We start from the raw sequence: 13,726 nt of genomic DNA on the forward strand, positions 1-13,726 counted from the left end.
CACAGCCCTACAACATGTTGCGCCGCATGGAACACTCCTGCCATCTGACGGTAAAACTTCACATAAGATATCCCTATTGGGGGTGTTTTCCATCTTGAATTACATGTGGTGGCATCTGTGCATCCTATGAAATGGACTACTTTTATGACTTTGGGCTCGGTTGTGATTATGAGTACGGTTTTTATGGAGGAAACTACTAATTTGTGCCTGTATGGTATATTAGAACTTCTAAAATATTGCTGGTAAACTGCTATGGTATAGAAGTTTAAGACTAAATACTTGGTGAAATAATTTTCACTTCAATACCCACTAAACTCAAAATCTAGTCAAAACTTCACAATTTTATTAAGGATTGGGCTCATCTTAATAAAATATATCTGCTATTATTGTATCCAGATATCATATATAACTAATTTCTGAAACTCTGTTTCTTAGATTGTAATTTGTATTTGTTTCAGTAGTTAAGCACCATTGCTTTTATTTTAGGTTTGATATGGAAGACAAGGAGGCAGAGGACAGTGAAGTTGAGGATGATGAAGTAAATGGTAATGAAAGTGAAGGTAGGAACTTTTAATATCTTGCGTAAAACGCCAAAGATGTATCTTACTAGATTGATATAAAAATAAAGTGATGTAGTATTGTAAAAGAGGATAATTTTTGGATCAGATAACTTAGCTTTATTTTCAAAGTAATGTAATATTTTCAAAAGTAAGGAAACATATGGAATAAATCATTGTAAATTTGCTAATATTTAAATTTCATATCTACAAAAAGTTATTATAATTGATGCAAATTTTATAACATCATAATGAATCATTTAAGAATATTTTAAAGTGGCACCTTAACATTTAGTTGCGTAGTTCTTCTTTGCACTTTACTATGAACAGTAGAATTTCTTCAATGGAACTTGCAAAAGTTCTTGAATAGTAAGTAAAAGGACAGAATGCTTGTGTAATATTACTGTGATGTACCGAAGTACAGGGATATCATTTTATTTTTACTTCAATTTTTATTGTACCTGAGTTTTTGAATGTACTTCACTCCCACCCCTTCTACTAATGAAGTTCACCCGTCCTCCACACAGAACCAAGGCCGCATATACAGTCATAGTAGCCTTACGGTCATAGTAAACAGTACGTTCCAAAAATATGTTTGCGTTTTCCAGTGACGAAAGGGCTTTCAATATTGAATCATTTTCGCACAGGTACTGTCGTCCATTTGCCTACGTCGCATCCCGGTTTCCCCCACCAGCTTTTATTCGCCAGCTAGTGGCTGGGCTGTCTTAGCTCTTTTCTGAGAACATTAATTTCTGTTAGGAATTGGACGTCTACATAATATTATACAACTGTTTAAAATAACGTAATAAGTAATTAACTGCCACGTGATTTCCTCCCTTTCTACGACCCTACAACATAACCACTTGGACGGACAGTAGATAGCATGTCTGAGTAATTTTATCTTTTCGGATCGGGCAGAAGTGAAGATTGAATTTACAGTATGTAAGGTACTTTTTTATAGAGTAGGTACAGAATTATTTCAACATGAGTTTCTAGTATGAAAGACGAAGCTGGTAATTGGAATTAGGTACAATAGTCTATAGTGCGATAATATGCACATTAGAACTGAAGCCTGTATCGAAATGAACGGCCACCATTTTAAAAAATATGTTTAAATATCCATATTATGATTATTTTTCAATTTAACTTCATTCTCTATAGTGTACGCTAATGTGCTGTAGACAGTATAATATACACTGCATAATGAATACGTCCACATGGATAACTCAGTTCGTGAGTAAAAACACTCATTGTTAATACTGTACTGTATTTTGATTAAACAAAAACCTAATGAAAATTATCAAACTCAAAAGGCCAATATTTCCTAGTTTATGTAAATGGATGAACTACTTTTCTTCCCTCCTATACCTGGTAAAGTGATTTGTTTGTATATTACGCCAGTATCATTGAACTCCAGTCTTGGAAGGGGGTAGAAAACGGCGTTGATCCAGAAGTATAGAAAAGTTAATATTAATGTTAGTAAAAATAAAATGATGTCCCTGTACATATGATATTTCCATGCACTAATTCTGCATTGCCGTATGGTGAAGCATGGATAGAATGGAGAAAAATTCTCTTTGACACCAGGACTCGAACCTGGGTTTTCAGCTCTACGTGCTGACGCTTTATCCACTAAGCCACACCAGATTCAAATCCCGATGCCGAATTGATCCCCTCTCAGTTTACAGAAGTTTACTTCTCTGTTTCCCTTTGGTGGCCTACATAGTGTTAGACCACCTGTGATTGAGGTTCTGGCTGATATGTAATCTATTATCAGGCAGTACACCTCGCTTGAAGATGTGTCAAAGGAAGAGCAATTGTTTGTATAATCTGAAAACTAATTAGTATAATAAGTAGCTAATCGGCAGTGTATGCAATAGGGATATCCTGAACTAGCACCAACAGATAGCGCACGTGTACTTTGAGGGATGTGCTTTGCGTGTGCATTTGTTTTTCGGTATATAAACATTGAGAATATACGTAATGTATTAGTATATTAAATACTCTTAAAAACAACTAAAAATGGCAAATTTTTATTATGTTCCTATATGTAAAAACCAGGGAAAGCTTTTTGTCTTCAATCAGGTTCCGAAATATTCTGAATATATGCTTTAAATCTTAAAAAATATAAGTAATTAAATTGGGCCTCGAAAGTGCTAGCTATTAAATAAAAGTAACTAACCTTCGACATCCCAGTAGTTCCTATTTTTTTGTTCGTGCACCTCGTTCTCAAAGTTCTCGTTTAGGTTCATGAACATTCAATTTACTCTTATCTATATTCTGCATACTGCAGATTTCCCCACCCATCTCGGGGAATCGCTCAATATTATACAGGTTTATGTTATTATTTATTGTAAATTAAATTAAATTATGAGGTAAGGAAATATTGAATTATATTAAATTATATTAGGTTATACAAAATAATTGTAAATATAATTTTGACACGCACAGAAAACCAACAAGCAGGAAAATGTAATCAACTGTAGCATATGACATAATATAGCCCTGCAACATGTTGTGCCACATGGAACGCTCCTGCCATCCAATGGTAAAACTTCGAATAAGATATCCCTATGGAAAGGCAAAGGAACTAGCCATCCTACCCCATTATTTTCTGGCTTAGTTGCCTTAAGTCAAGGGTGAGGTATTCATTTTATAATTTTTTTCTTTACACCTTTTGTTTTTATGACAACTTTGATATAAAAAATATGCACCTAAAAGTTAAGTCTCACACACTAAAATATTTCTAAATTATGCATTAATGGTGTTACAAATTAATTAAAGTGTGGGTGTAAATTCTTGTACATTTCAGTTGTAATAATAGCAAATTCATGATTTTTCCATAAGTTCACGTACAGATCCCCTTAAATGTCTGAAGTGAATTGTACATTTTCAGTTGTGACCATTTCCGTGATTGTATTGAAGAATTGTGATAAATTGCTTAAAATGAAGTAAATGGTAAATTTGTTCTACTCCATTTTCCATTTGTTACAGATGATGAGGAAGGAATTGAAGATGAAGAAGATGAAGACGATGATGATGAAGACTTAGATGAAGATGATGTTGGTCTAGATGCTGTGTACAAGGAGCATCTTGAGGTACGTAAAGTATCATATATCATCGCTGCACCTCCAAAATCCCCCCCCCCTTTTTTTTGTAAGAAATCGCACTGTCAATTTTAATTCCCTTGATATTCAAAGCTACTTCCATATAATTTCATCGTTTATCATGTAAGGAGGAAAAAGAGAGATTTTTTTTTTTTTTTAAGACTTTAATTTAGATCGAAATACCCATATGCTTTCTGGTGAAAATCCCATTGTTGCCAAACATATTTTGGTCTCATGGTCTTGGACAACCTGGACCCCACCATCTTGCTTTCCAGTATTGATGAACTCTCTTCCTGCCCTTAGAGCTGGCAGCGAAGTAACTGAACTTTATTCAGTTTAGAGAGTTTTGTTGCACAGTACAAATCTCAGAAAAGGATATACAGTGGAACCTGTCCATAACAGAATCGCATGGTACCCCATTTCTTTTCTGTTGAGTAGAGGTCAAAGTAAAATAAGTCCCATTTTACATACCTATTGTGTACTGGAGTTCTGTAGAGCACCTAACGTGTGATGTTCTCATATTGTTTTGATGAACCATACACGCATAATAAAATATATTACACTAGGACACTCTTATTACACTTTATTAAACTTCATAGAAGAAGGTTATCATTTGGCTTTTCACTGTTTTGCATCTTCACAAGGGAATGCAATATTTGCAAAGAATTACTCGACTCATTCGTGGCAATAATTAAGGATTGTTTCCTGAACTTAATTTAATTGTGGAAATAATTGAGGATTGTTTTCTGAACGTAATTTGTTATTCCTAATTTATTTATCTGCTACATCTCTAGTTTTCTGTTGCAGAAAGGGTCATTTCCAATTTTGATTTTAGAATTCCGTCTACACCTGGGTTTTTCCTATTTTAAATTTATCTATAATCTGCTTTAGACTGTATTTATCTTTTTCATCTGTCTCTATCACTTTAACTTTTGTGTTGAGATCGAGAACAATTTTCTTCTTTGTAGCCATCGTTGATTATGAATACACTAACTGACCTTACAGAGAGCAACTGCAATTTTGAAAGATGACTCTCCTTCATGGACAGTGATACAGTACTTATTCACTGCCTCTTATTTTCGCTTTCGTACACACAAAAGATACTTTGTAGAGATTAGTAAAAATAGACATTCGTAGGTATGTAGTATTTAGTATTAGTATTTATTTATTTAACCTGGTAGAGATAAGGCCGTCAGGCCTTCTCTGCCCCTCTACCAGGGGATTACAACTATAACATGAATAATAAGATTACAATTAATATTAAATTTACAATTACAATAAAAATTAAAGTACGACAAGAATACCTGATTAATGAAAGCTAGACATTTTATCATAGAAATTAAGAACAAAGAATATTTTTGAATTTACTAAATTACAAATTAAACCTACAATAACAAAATTCTATAGTGATGAAATTACCGGATATTGAAATATTTTGTGATAGATTAAGAGAACTATTTACAAGAAACCATGTCTGAACGAGTCTCAATTACTGACCAAGTGCCTAGTAAGTTTGCGTTTGGATTAAATTTTATTTCGACAGTCCCTGATGCCAGCAGGTAACGAATTCCAGAGTTTTGGCAGGGCTATTGTGAAAGAGGATGAGTATGAGGAGGTTCGATGGGATGGTATTGTTAGTATTGTTTCATGGCAAGAGCGTGTGTTCAGATTGTGGTGGGAAGAAAGGTAAGTGAAGCGAGATGACAGGTACGAAGGAATAGAAGAGTTCAAGATTTCGAAGAGAAGGAGAAGTGAATGTAAATTTCTTTTCTTATCTAGTTTAAGCCAACCTATTGCTTCCAGGGATGGGGTAATGTGATCATATTTACGAACATTGCTTACAAAACGTACACACAAATTATGAGCACGTTGAAGTTTCGTTTTGTTGTCACTGGAAAGGTCAGTCAGTAAAATGTCAGCATAGTCAAAATAGGGAAATACAAGTGTCTGCACAAGGGACTTTTTTAAGCAAGAGGGAAGATGAACATTTATCCTTTTTAGCACATGAATAATAGAATATACTTTTCTGCAGGTTTCTGTGATTTGCATGTCCCAGTTGAGATTATTATCCATGTGAATGCCAAGATTTTTTACTGAAGAACTGAAAGGGATATGCACTGTACTTACTTTAACGGGGGAAATGTCGAGGTGCTTTACAGTGTCGGTTTGCCGTTTGTGTCCTAATATAATTGCTTGTGTCTTTCCAGGATTGATATTAAGATGGAATTTCTTTGTCCATGTCACAATCGAGTCAATGTCTTCGTTCAATTTATCTATAGCGTCATTTATTCGGTCTAAGCGGGAAGAGATGTAGCATTGAAGGTCGTCAGCATACAAGTGATAGTTACAATGCCTTACATAAGATGTAATATCATTGACATATATTGTGAACAACAATGGTCCGAGTACCGAACCCTGTGGTATACCTGATGTTATGTTGAGCCAGGAAGAGCTTCGATTCCCGGATACAACACATTGTTGTCTTTCCTGTAAATAGGATTCGAACCAACTCACAGCATTCTCTGACAAATGCAGATTTCTCAATTTATGGGTGAGCATGTCAAAATTTACAGAGTTGAAAGCTTTGCTAAGGTCAAGAAGTGTTAGTATTGTTACTTTATTAGAGTCGATTGCTTCACGAATGTCTTCTGTCACTTTAAGTAGAGCAGTGCTTGTGTTGTGTCCAGCTCTGAAACCTGACTGATACTTGTCGAATAGTTTGTGTTCGTTCATGTAGTTAGTAATTTGTCTGTGTACGATTCTTTCCAGTGCTTTTGATATGGCTGGCAGGATACTGATTGGTCTATAGTCATTCGGGTCGGTGGGAACTTTGACTTTTGGAAGAGGAAGAACGAAGGCTTGCTTCCATATTTTAGGGAAAGTTGAAGTGATTAAGGAACTATTGAATATGTGTGCAATTGTAGGTATTACTATGTCTTGTATTTTCTGTATGAGTAATATGCTAATGTTGTCTGGCCCTTGAGCTTTCGTCTTGATGCGTCGGATGGCTTTCATTACGTCAATAGGAGTGCCGTCAGTAAAATAGAATTTGTCTCGAGTTGGGGGAGCTGAGTCAGGCAAAACTGTGTCTTGTTTCGTTGTGTTGTATGTACCGTACTGGCAGTCCCAGTTTTGGTAGAATTCCAAGGCAAATGGTTTGTTGAATGAAATGTAGGGTCACTCACTTATTGTCTTGCAACTTAAGGTGATTCACTTCTGTATACCGTTAAAATTATCTTGCAGCTTACATTGCTTCTCGATACCAAATCCTACTTCCAATGTTCAGAAAATTTATCAAGAAAAAAGTGTTATAGGGAACATATACAGTACAAATAAAAACACATGAAACTGGAACTCTATATTCCATTAATCAAACCCAGTATGAGTGTCCATGTTGGACAGGTTCCACTTAATACAGGTTATTTTATATATATTTGAACATAAATTTCACGGGACACTGAAATTTTTCGCTTAAGGCAGTGATGTCAACTGATGCCCATAGGAGCAAGCGTGCGCTTTAGAGCCCAGGAGAGCCTGAGCGCTTTACAGTGGAAAGGAAAGAGACAGATGAAACAGATAGTATATGCCGCTTGGTCGAGCTATATTCAGGGATGGCCAGCACTGATTCAATGAATAAAGAGAAGAGAACTTATTAAAACTTTATCCATGTTAATGTTTAGATTTGTCTGAGAAGTATAAGTGCATTATAAGAATGTAAGCTTTAATTTTAATGTTCATTTTTCACAAGTTTGCTTTTTTATTCAAAAGAAATATTTTCTCACCTTTTTTTACAGAAAAGTGAAATTTTCAGATTTGTTTGTTTAGTAGCCTTACATGTACTAAAACAATGTTTTCGTAAATCTAATATATCGTAAATACGTATTACTGAAGATTGTGTATTAAAATGTTTGAAAATATTAGCATGGAAAATGTTTGTAAGGAAATGAATTAAATCAAATACTGTTACATCACAAACAAAAGATATGTGCCTATGTGTTTGTAAAATGTCAGCTCTATAGCTTCAGCAGATTTCGAGATAATGTAATATTCTGATAACAGAAAGTTGCGCACCAATATCACCTAAAAGCATAATGCGATAAGAGTTTTATTATGTAATATTAGTTATAGTTAAAACATATACCTAGGCAACTTTGCTTTGTACTATAATATTGTTTTGATTACTTTTATAAGGCTAAAGATACCATCAATATCAATTTCAACTCATGTCATATTCAGTGTCTTTCTTTGAGATAACACTTTCTTTATGAATGATGTGTTTAATTCACTTAGTAAAGTATAGTTGTAGTTATTATGGAATTTGTGTGAATATTCCTTCTTATTCTTCATTAAGTTATTAACGTTTAAAACACAACTGCAATATTAGGCTACGAAATAGGTGTTAGTACTTTTGTTTTACAGACAATATAGAAAATAACAAACAGAAAGAAGCCATATAAATATAACGACATAAAATTTCACGTTCCAATTGAAGTTTGTGCACCACTGTTTTCTTAATCCAACAGGCTGCTTATTCATATACACAACCCTTCGTCTTTCCATACTTAGCGCTTAATGCCCGCGCACGATGCCAAGGTCAGAAAAATGCGCTTGCTTTGACATCACTGGCTTAGGGCAAGGTTTTCATTTAGTACAGGTTCCGTTATGGACAGGTTTCACTCTATTTGAAGCTGATAAGAGAGAGAAGATTTATAATGTCCTGTTTTCTCGTACATCTCTTTGAGAAGTTTACGCACCTAGTGATAGTGCATATGTTTTACTCTTTCAGGAGGAAAGTGAGGGTGAAGATTATGAAGGAGAGGGTGTAGACGATGAAGATGAGGATGAAGATGAGCTTGGAGAAGAAGAAGAAGATGGTGAAGATGAGGATGGAGAGGATGGTGGGTGGCTTCTAGCATCTCACAGTACCGGTGCTTAATGAAGGCTAGGTTACAGGTCATTTGCATAAAAGAAATGCATTTTAGCCAAACTTAAGGTGTAGGAAAATCTTTATTCCTCATTTGTCGTGGTGGCTGGAATTGCTTAGGTTTCTGAGAGCTTGCTTTTATAAAAAATGTATTTAATTTAATCTGTATCTCAGTTGTATTAAAGAAAGTAAGTGTTTTTTTTTTTTTTTTTTTTGTAATTGAATTTAAAAAAAGTAGAATCATAACATTCAGACAAACTTCAAAATATAATTACAGTAGAACTTGGTTATAATGACATCCAAGGGACCTTAAACATTATGTTGTTATAAACGAGTGTCGTAATAACCGAGATTATTATTATCAGTCTAGTGAGGTGGAAAATGAAAATAACAAACTTAATTAGGCTTATTTTAGATTTAAGCCAACCATGAACATAATAAAGTGCACGTACAATTATAAATACAGTATTCTGTATTAAAACAGTTTGTTCCGTACTCACTATACTACTTTACTTAGGAGTCAAGTAATCAGTCATTTTACTCTGTTGTCTCCTACTTGCTGAATACACACTTTCTAAATTACGTTCTACGAGTATGTTCATAATTCCAGTAACAATTTCACTGCTCCCTCCTCTACCTTCGATCCATTCTGTTCAAATTCAGCAACAATTTTATCCTTGCTCTTCCAAATCGTTTGAATTGTGAAATTAACTAGGCCAAACTCACGACACATGTAAGCTTTTTTAATTCCATTCTTAATTTGATGAATCACTTTAACTTTTTCTTCCAATGTTAAAAGTCTTCTTTTAGTGGCCATACTGCGTTAAAATGCGTCCATTTAGTGAAACTTCCTATCGAAATTGATCGCAAGCAGCTACCGTTAATACCACATGAATTCGGGCGGGTTACAATGGGGTGGGGAATCTGCCTGCATTTCAGGGGTCTATGGCAGAAGGGGACAATAAAGAATTTGCCAGGTTGCCAGATTTCAACAAAATATATCTTAAAATACTTTGGTTCTTAGAAAATCGTATTCCAAACCGAGGTTGAAAATGATGTTATATGCGAGGTACATGCATATATGTTTATTGTATTAAGCAAGGTAGAAAAGCATGTCCTATGGGGAATTAGTTGGAACCACAGAATATTTGATGTTATAGGCGAGGTGTCACACAAAACGAGGTTGCTATAACCAAGTTCTACTGTATTAGTTGTGGGTTCTTAATTCTGTACATACAGTCTCGTTACCAAAGAAGGGATGAGCGAAATGAGAATGGCTGCATTTCATATGCATGTGCATGGTGCTTTGGCTTGTATTTCAGGTGGTACAGTTAGAATTGTTTTAAATTCCTGAAAGTAGATTACAGTAATATCATATGAATTTAAAAAATAAGAGTAACATTTAGTTGTCAGAAATGTTGACTGTTGGGAATGCAGTGGGCATCAATTAGCTCGTCACCTATTTTATAATGTATTCGTACAAATTACACGTACAGCCTTCTCTTTCATTATTCAACTTTCCTTGCTCCTAGTTTAGGTTTTTGGACTCTGTAGCTCTGTTGCAGTTTGCCATTACTGTTTCATAATTTCTACTTCTTCTGGTTGGTTTTTCCTCGTACATCATACAGACTTATAAGAATGTGAATTAATAGTTTATTTTTTCCATATGCTCATTTCATCCTAGGCTCAGTTTCCTATGATTTATGATTTACAAAGCAATTGTAGGGAAAGTTTTCTCAAGTACTTCACTTTCCTGTGCCATTCTGAATCTGCATTCTTTGGTAAGATGAACACAACCAATACAATTTGTCCACTATTCAGACATTTTCCTGCTGACAGCAATAGTTATTTCTCTCTTTTGAAGAAGTTACCATATTAAATAGAGTTTATATTTTTCCACACCCAAAAGTCTATCCCAGTTTGTTTTTTGTTGTGATTTGTTGGAGCTGCAATTTTTTAGACTCTTACAGCAGTTTTAAACAGAATTTTGTGGAATACCTCATTTTTGAGCTGAGAGCAATTATCCTGATAAGAAATAGATGGAATATGTGGTAGCGTGCTGGGTATTGTTTTCACTATTTAAAGAAGGTTTTGAAGGCACAGATAACTTATCTTTAGAAGTGCAACGTACCCAAGACACGATCATTATCTATTGCTTAAACATTTTCGCGATCACTATAACCACTGTGAAAGTAAGAAATCACCTTGGAAGAATCCAGTTGAGGTTGGTGTCAGAGAGAGAACAGTAAGAAGAAGACTGAAGGAAAAAAAAAATCACAAGACTAGCCACAAGTGTACCTTTGCTTTGCCTACTGGCAGGCCAACATCAGATTTCATGTCTTCTTGCAAAGGAAATAACTGTCTCCAGGCTGCCAATGCTTCTGTCAGGCCTGATAAACAATAGTAATATGCGTTACAAGAGCGGTGTGTTGAAGTTTTCATGTTCGAGGAAAAGTTTGAAAAAGCGAAACTTAGTTGAGCTTTTTTAATTTCCGAGAATTGAAAGAAAACATACTTCTCGTGTATCGTACATTATTTTGTGTGAAGATCGTTTATTACATACCTGAAAGAGGAATTTCTAATTAGTTGCAATGAAATCTCCATCTTGGTTTCTGTTCAATGACGGCAAATTTGCAAAACAAAAATATCTATCTTCAACATTGTTCCTATAAAATGTTTTCTGTGTTTACTATACTGCAGTAGGCCGTGATATACGTCTGTCTTTTTTTTCTCCCAGTCTATGATGAGTCTAGAATCTTGCTTAATTTTTCACGGCTTAATGTTACTTGCATCACGAATGCAGTAACTTTAGTGGAGTTGTAGAGTTTACTTAATTTTTTGCAAATATTTAAAAACAATAATTAACAGTGCAATTTAGGTGAAATGCAGTGGTAAGTTTCCAATTTATAATTATTACTATATTTAATGTCTCTAAAAATAATATGTTAAAACCTAAAGCAGTAAAATCACTATGTCACTTAAGTGGTAAGAAGAGGGAAATTGTTATGTATGTTAGGTTGGGAATACTGAATGTGGAATTTTACACTTTCTGCGGATTGGTTTTGTGTGGAAACCAAGCAAATACGCACGATCTTGCACAAAACAAAGATGTGCTACCTGATTGATAGGGACCCTCAAATTTCTTGAGTGGCAAAGGTAAAAATTCTTGGATTCTGTGATTATGTATATCTGAAATGAAAGAACTCTGTATGGCAACAGTTACTCTTTATAGTTTTATTAGTATGTGAGGGGAAAAAGAAATAGTACCTTCCCATGCATTTCGCTTATTGCAGAAACTGCACAGCATTATATTATCTCTGAGCCTCTTCATTCTGTCCATTCATCTAAACTGAGTTTCGACGGCATAATGAATGTTCCTGAAACGAATGTACTATGTCAATTTTTTCCTTATACTGCTGGAACGGAAGTGGAGTGCGTGGAGATATGGAGATAATGGGCGCACAAGGCGAGATGTAGCTGTGTGCTTTCCGGGTATTCTCGTATATTTTCGTTACACCGTCATGAAAATAGCTCTCATGTTTGGGTGTTTACAGATATCGTCGTTATATCATCAAGGAAACGGTTAATTTGTTTGCTTGGGTCAGTGTTGCATTTTATCCATAATGGTGTGAACTTTGTTTATAGCACGAACATAATAATTATTTTGGAACTTGGTTAATAAATTGCTGAATGTGGAGGGGGGAGAATAATGGCTTTAATTTAGATTTTTCGCTAGATGCTATTAAATTTCTCGAGTAAAAGTAAAAATTCGCTGATAGAGGCAAATTTAAAAAAATTCCTGGGTACTTGTGTCGAAATATATATGTTACAAATGACCTAAAAACACGTTTTGAAATGTTTCTAAATTTTCGCGAGTCGCGAAATTTGAGTGTATCTACTGATTGACAAGACAGGACCCATAACTGGTCTTCAACTCTTCTTCGCCCTTTTCTCTCGGACATTAACGTGCATTATTTTGTAAGAGATACAGAGCTTCTGCAGCTTTCATATGGCAGTGCCATTAAAACTTGCAGCCACAGATACCGATCATTTCTGGTGGATGCAGCTGATTGGAATCTTAGAGAAGATGTAACGTTCTCAGGACTTCACAGTACTCTTATTTCACAAAACTCCATTTCAGAGTGAGAGAAATTACAATTCCATCAAACTGTAACATGCTGGTATAAGAACGAAACCATTGGATCATTGAACAATTTTTTTTTATTATCCAATTTAAAAAATCCTATTTCACCCTGGGGTATATTAGGGTTATAGTTGGCATCAAAATACATATTTTATAACCAATAAACAATAGTAAAGTGATAACATAAAATAGTGGTCACAGTTACAATTTACATGCGTTATGTAGAAGCATGCACATTAGTGAAAGAATGGCTCCTGTTAAAGATTAATGAGATGTTTGGGGAATAATCAATATAAAAGATATAGAAGAATGTCTAACCATTTCAGAGTAAATCACGATCTTAAAAAGATAATCAATAGTAGATTAATATAACAAAGTTTCACTTTCACTTTCAAATTAATACTTAATTCATGAACAATGAAACAGTTAAGAGTAATAAAGAGATATTACAAGCAATGATTTATGGTTACAAGTTACATACGTGATTCAGGAACAAGTATAATAATTAAAATAATAACACAAGTAATGACTTAGAACTAACGAATACCGAAATTGTTGAAGGGCAGTATATAATAGTAGGGGCAATACAAAAGATTTAAAAACAAATGTAAACAGTACAGTAAAGAAATAGTAGAAAAAATGACTTAAGATTACAAATTAAACACATTCTTTTTAAAGCAATAGGTAACAACAAAGAGATGCTAATAACAATACACTGACTGTAGTTACAGATTAAACACATTATTTTAAAAACAAACACGCAAAGGATCAATAGCTATTTTCAGGCATTATATACATGGACCATGACTTTAATTCACATCTTCTTGACGTTATTTCGTATATTATTTTATGTTTCAATCTATTTCAATTTGTTATTTTTCACTGTAACAAAAAAATGTTTTATAAAGCCTCAAGACATTTCTCTATATTTATTGTTTCAAGGTACTCTGTCGATGGCAACCTGTAATGGCTATAGGAAGAAATATATAAAAAT

At 34.3% G+C, this 13,726-nt stretch overlaps 1 protein-coding gene across 2 annotated transcripts in view; it reads left to right on the forward strand.

Annotated features, from left to right (window-relative positions):
- The window catches only part of LOC138691108 (acidic leucine-rich nuclear phosphoprotein 32 family member A-like), a 64,968-nt gene that overhangs the window by 46,801 nt on the left and 4,441 nt on the right, over positions 1 to 13,726 (forward strand). Inside the window, exons 5-7 of one of the 2 annotated variants that reach the window (XM_069812827.1) lie at positions 487 to 560; positions 3,552 to 3,655; positions 8,451 to 8,617. In XM_069812827.1, the coding sequence (XP_069668928.1) occupies positions 487 to 560; positions 3,552 to 3,655; positions 8,451 to 8,600 (328 nt within the window). In that variant the 3' untranslated portion in view covers positions 8,601 to 8,617. The remainder of the gene's footprint in view (positions 1 to 486; positions 561 to 3,551; positions 3,656 to 8,450; positions 8,618 to 13,726) is intronic. The other variant, XM_069812826.1, reaches the window with a different exon arrangement.

This window comes from Periplaneta americana, chromosome 16 (assembly GCF_040183065.1).
Source record: "Periplaneta americana isolate PAMFEO1 chromosome 16, P.americana_PAMFEO1_priV1, whole genome shotgun sequence".
Lineage (NCBI taxonomy): Eukaryota > Metazoa > Arthropoda > Insecta > Blattodea > Blattidae > Periplaneta > Periplaneta americana.